Source organism: Scyliorhinus torazame, chromosome 4 (assembly GCF_047496885.1).
Source record: "Scyliorhinus torazame isolate Kashiwa2021f chromosome 4, sScyTor2.1, whole genome shotgun sequence".
Lineage (NCBI taxonomy): Eukaryota > Metazoa > Chordata > Chondrichthyes > Carcharhiniformes > Scyliorhinidae > Scyliorhinus > Scyliorhinus torazame.
In genome coordinates, this window is record NC_092710.1 from 336966529 (window position 1) to 336977067 (window position 10539).

At 54.6% G+C, this 10539-nt stretch overlaps 1 protein-coding gene across 1 annotated transcript in view; it reads left to right on the forward strand.

Moving 5' to 3' along the window:
- The window catches only part of LOC140411162 (polypeptide N-acetylgalactosaminyltransferase 14-like), a 457946-nt gene extending 453376 nt beyond the window's left edge, over window positions 1-4570 (forward strand). Inside the window, exon 11 of the mRNA XM_072500240.1 lies at window positions 4474-4570. Coding sequence (XP_072356341.1) covers window positions 4474-4570 — 97 coding nt within the window. The remainder of the gene's footprint in view (window positions 1-4473) is intronic.
- The last annotated feature ends 5969 nt before the right edge of the window (window positions 4571-10539 follow it).

The following is a 10539-nucleotide window of genomic DNA, read 5'->3' on the forward strand; positions in this document are numbered from 1 at the left end:
TACCATCCCAGACCAGACCCCAGACTAGGATACCAGACAGTTGATAGTTAATATTACCATCCCAGACCAGACCCCAGACTGGGATACCAGACAGTTGATAGATAATATTACCATCCCAGACCAGACCCCAGACTGGGATACCAGACAGTTGATAGTTAATATTACCATCCCAGACCAGACCCCAGACTGGGATACCAGACAGTTGATAGTTAATATTACCATCCCAGACCAGACCCCAGACTGGGGTACCAGACAGTTGATAGTTAATATTACCATCCCAGACCAGACCCCAGACTGGGGTACCAGACAGTTGATAGTTAATATTACCATCCCAGACCAGACCCCAGACTGGGATACCAGACAGTTGATAGATAATATTACCATCCCAGACCAGACCCCAGACTGGGATACCAGACAGTTGATAGTTAATATTACCATCCCAGACCAGACCCCAGACTGGGATACCAGACAGTTGATAGTTAATATTACCATCCCAGACCAGACCCCAGACTGGGGTACCAGACAGTTGATAGTTAATATGACCATCCCAGACCAGACCCCAGACTGGGATACCAGACAGTTGATAGTTAATATGACCATCCCAGACCAGACCCCAGACTGGGATACCAGACAGTTGATAGTTAATATTACCATCCCAGACCAGACCCCAGACTGGGATACCAGACAGTTGATAGTTAATATTACCATCCCAGACCAGACCCCAGACTGGGGTACCAGACAGTTGATAGTTAATATTACCATCCCAGACCATACCCCAGACTGGGGTACCAGACAGTTGATAGTTAATATTACCATCCCAGACCAGACCCCAGACTGGGGTACCAGACAGTTGATAGTTAATATTACCATCCCAGACCAGACCCCAGACTGGGGTACCAGACAGTTGATAGTTAATATTACCATCCCAGACCAGACCGGACCCCAGACTGGGGTACCAGACAGTTGATAGTTAATATTACCATCCCAGACCAGACCCCAGACTGGGATACCAGACAGTTGATAGTTAATATTACCATCCCAGACCAGACCCCAGACTGGGATACCAGACAGTTGATAGTTAATATTGCCATCCCAGACCAGACCCTAGACTGGGATACCAGACAGTTGATAGTTAATATTACCATCCCAGACCGGACCCCAGACTGGGATACCAGACAGTTGATAGTTAATATTACCATCCCAGACCGGACCCCAGACTGGGGTACCAGACAGTTGATAGTTAATATTACCATCCCAGACCAGACCGGACCCCAGACTGGGGTACCAGACAGTTGATAGTTAATATTACCATCCCAGACCAGACCCCAGACTGGGATACCAGACAGTTGATAGTTAATATTACCATCCCAGACCAGACCCCAGACTGGGATACCAGACAGTTGATAGTTAATATTGCCATCCCAGACCAGACCCTAGACTGGGATACCAGACAGTTGATAGTTAATATTACCATCCCAGACCGGACCCCAGACTGGGATACCAGACAGTTGATAGTTAATATTACCATCCCAGACCAGACCCCAGACTGGGATACCAGACAGTTGATAGTTAATATTACCATCCCAGACCGGACCCCAGACTGGGATACCAGACAGTTGATAGTTAATATTACCATCCCAGACCAGACCCCAGACTGGGATACCAGACAGTTGATAGTTAATATGACCATCCCAGACCAGACCCCAGACTGGGGTACCAGACAGTTGATAGTTAATATTACCATCCCAGACCAGACCCCAGACTGGGGTACCAGACAGTTGATAGTTAATATTACCATCCCTGACCAGACCCCAGACTGGGATACCAGACAGTTGATAGTTAATATTACCATCCCAGACCAGACGCCAGACTGGGGTCCCAGACAGTTGATAGTTAATATTACCATCCCAGACCAGACCCCAGACTGGGGTACCAGACAGTTGATAGTTAATATTACCATCCCAGACCAGACCCCAGACTGGGATACCAGACAGTTGATAGTTAATATTACCATCCCAGACCAGACCCCAGACTGGGATACCAGACAGTTGACAGTTAATATTACCATCCCAGACCAGACCCCAGACTGGGATACCAGACAGTTGATAGTTAACATTACCATCCCAGACCAGACCCCAGACTGGGATACCAGACAGTTGATAGTTAATATTACCATCCCAGACCAGACCAGGAATAAATTGCTTTGAGAGAGATAATATCTCCCGACAGCAAAACCGCAGCAGTCGGCGGTTTGACCCCAAATCGCGATGCTCTGTCACGTCGAAAACTGCGTCAGTGAGACTCACGCCGCACGTATTTTAAACACCGTCTGCATATTATTAGCGGGCCCACCCACAATGCTCCACCTCCGACGGTCCACGTTCCCGACAGCGGGGTTCAGACGTGCCCTCAAACACATGAACCTGCTGTGGTGGCTGCTGAGAGAGAGAGAGGGCGCATGGACAGTGGCCTACACCGCCATACTTTACCGTCAGTCGTGCCGCTGGCCGGCGGGGGTGGGGGGGGGGGGAATTCTGCCAGGGCCAGGGGTAGTAGTGGGGGGGTGGCCATGAGCTGGGTTGTGGGGTCGGGGTGGATGGGTACGCAGCACCATTACGGGAGCCGGCAAGGCAGCCATGCCGCTGTGCATGCTGCTGATAGCCCGCGTTAAACCTGGTGCCCTGGGTTACAGGTGACCCCCCCCCGATGTATCCTCTGCGGCCCTCTGACCCCCAGACGACCCATCAGCTGCATGGGCGCTCCAGCACAACCTGCCCCATCGTTCCAGCCCCGATCAGAGTGTGCGCGGGGGGTGTATGTTTCTGCGTGGCTGCAGCGTGTCAGCCCTGCGATTGCCAATCACGGAGCCGGCGAATCCCGCACCATTTTTCATCGGAACCGATGGTGTTCCAGGGGCACCAGTGCTAGGCCCTCGCGGTCGCGGAATAGGTGCAGGTGCGGCGCCTCCGTTTCCTGTTGTAAAAGTCCACGGAATCTCCATTGGCGTCAACACTTAATTATCCACTCCCAGGGAACCTTCTTCATAGCAACACAATTCCATTAGCCCAAACTCTTCTAATGCTTTCATTATCTCTTGTAGTCAGAGTGTCTGTCTTTTAAACCAGGACTTTTAAAAAATGATTACTGCAGCAGTCTTAAACACACACTAATCCAGGCTTTTAACCCTTACTGCACCTAACACTTAGAATACAATATTCCTGAAATTCCTGAACGCACATCACATTAAATAAAAGGAAAAACATTGTTGCGCCCTACAACTTCACTATATATATTCTGACCAAGCAACCCAATACGGTTCAAAATCCACTCATAAATAAAGTTGGCATTCAGGGTTACTTGCATCTCGATGCAGACCTTTGCCGAGAGACCCTATCAGGAACAACCTGAAAATCCTTCTGTCCTGTCACTCAAATCATATGGCAAAACTGACAAAACACAGGCAGACCTGGTGCCTCCCATTAATTACATAATCTGTACCCCACCAAGATGTTCCATGGCTTGCTTAGTTAGGACTAAACACCATCCCTCATTAATTATTTACACCCCAGGGAATCTTCTTTCTATAAAAACTATTCCATTAGTCATCTCTCTGATTAAGTAAGTAGTTAGATGAATGATTACCACACCTTTACAACCCCTTAATCACAGCTTTAACAGATATACTGCCTATATGCATTTGAACCCAGTGTTTTAATAACATTGCTACAACAAAATATTAACTCTGATATATAAAATTTTCCTACACTCACATGGGCTTTAAGATTATTATTTGAATGTGAAGATAAGCCAGGCCGCATTTTTCTCCTGATGGCGTCACAGCACGACTGTCCCGTTCCCTTGAGGGAAGGAGAGAGTGACAGGCTCCTTTGGGTGTTATCATGCATGTGCTGACACTAAATATGATTAACCTGGAGAGGTTCTCAAGTTCCCTGTCGTGATTGGGCAATTATCGGGCTGCGATGCCCACCACAGTTAGATAGGCTGTCAACACTGGCTGGTTCAACTCACAGACATGATACACCATTACTTGGATTGGTATGGAACTGTGCACAGCTGGAAAAAGTTATCTTCAGCAAATCCCGGCTGGGATGAATCCACCATCACTCACGGTAATGTGTTTATTGGACAGGGCTAATTAGAAACCCATTCTGTCTTGCACAGGCCAGATACTTAAATGGGAATCCAGTCCACTGAACTACAAAGTAACCTGGGATTAGCGTGGTGTGACCTGACAGGGGCCTCTCATTGATTTTAAAGCGCTGGCTCGCGGCAGCCATTTTGTGCCCGTTCTCTCTGGAGCGCCCTGGAGCTGCCAGGGAACCACAGGGAATGGAGTCAACGACAGACATCTTTAACTGAAGGTGGAATATATACCCTGTCTCTCCTCAACTCCTCCCTCCCCTTCCCCATTCCCATCCCTACTCCTCTCCCCCCCACCTTTCTCTTTTACAGAAACACTGAACGTACCGTTGAAGTTTGGATGGATGAGTTTAAACGCTTTTACTATGCAGCACGCCCGTCTGCCAAAGGACGGCCGTATGGAGAGTAAGTGTCACACATTCTGTTTCAGGACCTGCTGGTCTTCGACGGTACTGCAGGTATTGGGATTCTGTGTTCCGCTGGCAGCGCACCCTCGCGTGCAGGCTTCCCGATGACATGGGGCCGCTTCAGTGGGAATCCCGGTGTGGCCGGTCACGTACTCAGTCCCACATTAACCCTGTATGTGCCAGACTCTAATACTGCAACTCTTCAGAATCAGTTTTGGTCCCCTTACTCGAGGAGGGATGTGACTGTATTAGAGGCAGTTCAGAGAAGGTTCACCAGATTGATTCCAGGGACGAAGGACCTGACTTGTAAAGAGAAAGTGAGCAGATTAGGCCTATACTCGCTGGAGTTCTGAAGAATGAGAAGAGATCTGCCTTTTCTTGTGTTAATCTAGTTCCCAAAGGAGAGAGGTAGACTGTGAGAGGGGAGAAGAATGAACGTTTCACAATGATGTGACTCCTTTTAGTTTTTAATAATAAAACTATGATGTCAATATTTACTGCCTGAATGACGCAGCCTCTTCACGGAGTTCTTTAGCTGTCTTCACTGTGATCTTCTCCAGAGTTTTCAGGGATATTGCTTGGAGATCACCAAATGGCTAAAATTCAAAAAGGTCTTTATATCTTCCAACCCACTCCTATGGCCAGCCTCTTCCTGTCACCCTTTGTAAACCCGAGCACATCAAGGCTTCTGGCCTTTACTCACATCAAATCCCTATATACCCTACCCTTGCTGACAACATGGCCTTGTCCATCCGATCTCTATAATCTCCTCCCATCCCACATCCCTCCCTATCTCTGTAATCTCCTCCAAACCCACATCCCTCCCTATCTCTGTAATCTCCTCCAGTCCCACATCCCTCCCCATCTCTGTAATCTCCCCCAGTCCCATATCCCTCCCTATCTCTGTAATCTCCCCCAGTCCCACATCCCTCCCTATCTCTGTAATCTCCCCCAGTCCCACATCCCTCCCTATCTCTGTAATCTCCTCCTAACCCACATCCCTCCCTATCTCTGTAATCTCATCCAGTCCCACATCCCTCCCTATCTATGTAATCTCCTCCAAACCCACATCCTACCCTATATCTGTAATCTCCTCCAGTCCCGCATCCCTCCCTATCTCTGTAATCTCCCCCAATCCCACATCCCTCCCTATCTCTGTAATCTCCTCCAGTCCCACATCCCTCCCTATCCCTGTAATCTCCCAAATCCCTCCCTATCTCTGTAATCTCCCCCAGTCCCACATCCGTCCCTATCTCTGTAATCTTCTCCAGTGCCACATCCCTCCCTATCTCTGTAATCTCCCCCAGTCCCACATCCCTCCCTATCTCTGGAATCTCCCCCAGTCCCACATCCCTCCCTATCTCTGTAATCTCCCCCAGTCACACATCCCTCCCTATCTCTGTAATCTCCTTTAGTCCCACATCCCTCCCAATCCCTGTAATCTCCCAAATCCCTCCCTATCTCTGTAATCTCCCCCAGTCCCACATCCCTCCCTATCTCTGTAATCTCCTCCAGTGCCACATCCCTCCCTATCTCTGTAATCTCCTCCAATCCCACATCCCTCCCTATCCCTGTAATCTCCTCCAGTCCCACATCCCTCCCTATCTCTGTAATCTCCCCCAGTCCCACATCCCTCCCTATCTCTGTAATCTCCTCTAGTCCCACATCCCTCCCTATCCCTGTAATCTCCCAAATCCCTCCCTATCTCTGTAATCTCCCCCAGTCCCACATCCCTCCCTAGCTCTGTAATCTCCTCCAGTCCCGTATCCCTCCCTATCTCTGTAATCTCCTCCAGTCCCAGGTCCCTCCCTATCTCTGTAATCTCTCCCAGTCCCACATCCCTCCGTATCTCTGTAATCTCCCCAGTCCCACATCCCTCCCTATCCCTGTAATCTCCCCCAATCCCTCCCGATCTCTGTAATATCCGCCAGTCCCACATCCCTCCCTATCTCTGTAATCTCCTCCAGTGCCACATCACTCCCTATCTCTGTAATCTCCTCCAATCCCACATCCCTCCCTATCTCTGTAATCTCCTCCAGTGCCACACCCCTCCCTATCTCTGTAATCTCGCCCCAGTCCCACATCCCTCCCTATCTCTGTAATCTCCCCCAGTCCCACATCCCTCCCTATCTCTGTAATCTCCTCCAGTGACACATCCCTCCCTATCTCTGTATCCTCCTCCAGTCCCACATCCCTCCCTATCTCTGTAATCTCCCCCAATCCCTCCCTATCTCTGTAATCTCCCCCAGTCCCACATCCCTCCCTATCTCTGTAATCTCCTCCAGTCCCACATCCCCTCCCTATCTCTGTAATCTCCTCCAGTCCCAGATCTCTCCCTATCTCTGTAATCTCTCCCAGTCCCACATCCCTCCGTATCTCTGTAATCTCCCCCAGTCCCACATTCCCTCCCTATCCCTGTAATCTCCCCCAATCCCTCCCGATCTCTGTAATGTCCCCCAGTCCCACGTCCCTCCCTATCTCTGTAATCTCCTCCAGTGCCATATCACTCCCTATCTCTGTAATCTACTCCAATCCCACATCCCTCCCTATCTCTGTACTCTCCTCCAGTGCCATATCACTCCCTATCTCTGTAATCTCCCCCAGTCCCACGTCCCTCTCTATCTCTGTAATCTCCTCCAGTGCCATATCACTCCCTATCTCTGTAATCTCCTCCAATTCCACATCCCTCCCTATCTCTGTAATCTTCCCCGTCCCACATCCCTCCCTACCTCTGTAATCTCCTCCAGTGCCACATCCCTCCCTATCTCTGTATCCTCCTCCAGTCCCCACATCCCTCCCTATCTCTGTAATCTCCCCCAATCCCCACCCTATCTGTGTAATCTCCCCCAGTCCCACATCCCTCCCTATCTCTGTAATCACCTCCAGTCCCACATCCCCTCCTTATCTCTGTAATCTCCTCCAGTACCACATCCCTCCCTATCTCTGTAATCTCCTCCAGTACCACATCCCTCCCTATCTCTGTAATTTCCCCCAGTCCCCACGTCCCCTCCCTATCTCTGTAATCTCCCTCCAGTACCACATCCCTCCCTATCTCTGTAATCTCCTCCAGTGACACATCCCTCCCTATCTCTGTATCCTCCTCCAGTCCCACATCCCTCCCTATCTCTGTAATCTCCCCCAATCCCTCCCTATCTCTGTAATCTCCCCCAGTCCCACATCCTTCCCTAGCTCTGTAATCTCCTCCAGTCCCGCATCCCTCCCTATCTCTGTAATCTCCTCCAGTCCCACATCCCCTCCCTATCTCTGTAATCTCCTCCAGTCCCAGATCTCTCCCTATCTCTGTAATCTCTCCCAGTCCCACATCCCTCCGTATCTCTGTAATCTCCCGCAGTCCCACATCCCTCCCTATCCCTGTAATCTCCCCCAATCCCTCCCGATCTCTGTAATCTCCCCCAGTCCCACATCCCTCCCTATCTCTGTAATCTCCTCCAATCCCATAACCTTCCCTATGGGGATGGTGTGGGGAGGAGGGGGGGGGGTGGTTTGGGGGGCAGGGGGGTGGGTGGTTTTGAGGGAGGTGGGTTGTGTGTGTGGAGGGGGTGGGGTGTTGTGGGGGGTGGGGTTCCTGTTGTTGAGGAGGTAGTGGGGAGGGGGAGTGTGTGGGGGAGGTTATGGGGGAGGGGTGTGTGTTTGGAGGGGGGGATGTTGGAGTATCTGTGTGGGGAGGGGGAGTGTGGGGGAGGGGAGCTGTGCCACCCAGTGTCTAACAGGGTCCCTGATTTCCCCCCAGTGTGCAGCAGGGTGGGGTTGGGTGTGGGAGGAGGGGGAAGAGGTGTGGCGAGGGTGTGTGGAGGAGGGAAGGGGGGGTGTGTGTGAGGAGGGGGGGGTGTGTAAGGAGTGGGGTGGGTGAGGAGGGGGGAGTGTGTGTGGAGGGGGGAGTGTGTGTGGAGGGGGTGGAGGGGAGTGTGTGTGGAGGGGGAGTGTGTGTGGGGGGGAGTGTGTGTGGAGGGGGGAGTGTGTGTGGAGGGGAGGGGAGTGTGTGTGGAGGGGGAGTGTGTGTGGAGGGGGGAGTGTGTGTGGAGGGGGAGTGTGTGTGGAGGGGGGAGTGTGTGTGGAGGGGGAGTGTGTGTGGGGAGGGGGGAGTGTGGTGGGGAGGGGGGAGTGTGTGGGGAGGGGGGAGTGTGTGGGGAGGGGGGAGGTGTGTGGGGAGGGGGAGTGTGTGGGGGAGGGGGGAGTGTGTGGGGAGGGGGAGTGTGGTGGGGAGGGGGAGTGTGTGGGGAGGGGAGTGTGTGGGGAGGGTGGTGTGGGGAGGGTGTGTGTGTGGGGGAGGGTGTGTGGTGTGGGGAGGGGGTGTGTGTGTGGGGAGGGGGTGTGTTTGGGGAGGGGGTGTGTGTGGGGAGGGGGTGTGTGTGGGGGAGGGTGTGTGTGTGGGGGAGGGTGTGTGTGTGGGGAGGGTGTGTGTGTGGGGAGGGTGTGTGTGTGGGGGAGGGTGTGTGTGTGGGGGGAGGGTGTGTGTGGTGGGGAGGGTGTGTGTGTGTGTGGGGAGGGGGGTGTGTGTGGGGAGGGTGTGTGTGTGGGGAGGGGGGGTGTGTGTGGGGAGGGGGGTGTGTGTGGGGGAGGGGGTGTGTGTGGGGGAGGGGGTGTGTGTGGGGAGGGAGTGTGTGTGTGGGGAGGGTGGTGTGTGTGTGTGGGGGGGAGGGTGTGTGTGTGTGGGGAGGGCGGGGTGTGTGTGGGGAGGGCGGGGTTGTGTGTGGGGAGGGGGGTGTGTGTGGGGGAGGGTGTGTGTGTGTGGGGAGGGGGGTGGGTGAGGAGGGGGGGGTGTATGGGGAGGGGGGGAGTGTGTGGTGGAGGGGGAGTGTGTGTGGTGGGGGGGAATGTGTGTGTGGAGGGGGAATGTGTGTGGAGGGGGAGTGGTGGGAGTGTGTGTGGCGGGGGGAGTGTGTGTGGGCGGGGGGGGGGGAGTGTGTGGTGGAGGGGGGGAGTGTGTGGGGGAGGGGGGGAGTGTGTGGGGAGGGGGGAGTGTGTGGGGAGGGGGAGTGGTGTGGGGGAGGGGGAGTGTGTGGGGAGGGGGGAGTGTGTGGGGAGGGAGGTGTGTGTGGGGAGGGTGGGTGTGTGTGGGGAGGGTGGTTGTGTGTGGGGAGGGGTGTGTGTGTGGGGGAGGGGGTGTGTGTGGGGGAGGGGGTGTGTGTGGGGGAGGGGGGGTGGGGTGTGGGTGGGGGAGGGGGTGTGTGAGTGGGGAGGGGTGTGTGTGTGGGGGAGGGGGGGGGTGTGTGGGGAGGGGGGGGTGTGTGTGGGGAGGGGGGGTGTGTGTGGGGAGGGGGGGGTGTGGGGTGGGGAGGGGGGGTGTGTGTGGGGGAGGGGGGGTGGGGGTGTGTGTGGGGAGGGGGGTGTGTGTGGGGAGGGGGGTGTGTGTGGGGAGGGGGTTGTGTGTGGGAGGGGTGTGGTGTGGGGAGGGTGTGTGTGTGGGGAGGGGTGGTGTGTGGGGGAGGAGGGTGTGTGTGAGGAGGGGGGTGCTGGGAGGGCGGGGGTGGGGTGGGGGGAGGGTGTGTGTGTGTGTGTGGGCGTGTGTGTGGGGGAGGGGGTGTGTGTGTGGTGTGTGGGGAGGGGCGGTTGTGTGGGGGAGGGGGGGGTGTGGGGAGGGGGTGTGTGTGGGGAGAGGGGTGTGTGTGGGGAGGGGGTGTGTGGGGAGGGGGTGTGTGTGGGGGAGGGCGGTGTGTGTGGGGTGGGGAGGGGTGTGTGGGTGGGGAGGGGGGGGTGTGTGTGGGGAGGGGGTGTGTGTGGGGAGGGGGGGTGTGTGTGGGGGAGGGGGGGGTGTGTGAGGGAGGGGGGTGGGTGGGGAGGGGCGGGTGGGTGGGGGAGGGTGTGTGTGTGTGTGGGGAGGGGGGTGTGTGTGGGGAGGGCGTGTGTGTGGGGAAGGGGGGGGGGGGGTGGGGAGGGGGTGTGTGTGGGGGAGGGTGTGTGTGTGTTGTGTGGGGGAGGGGGGCGGTTGTGTGGGGAGGGGGGGTGGTGT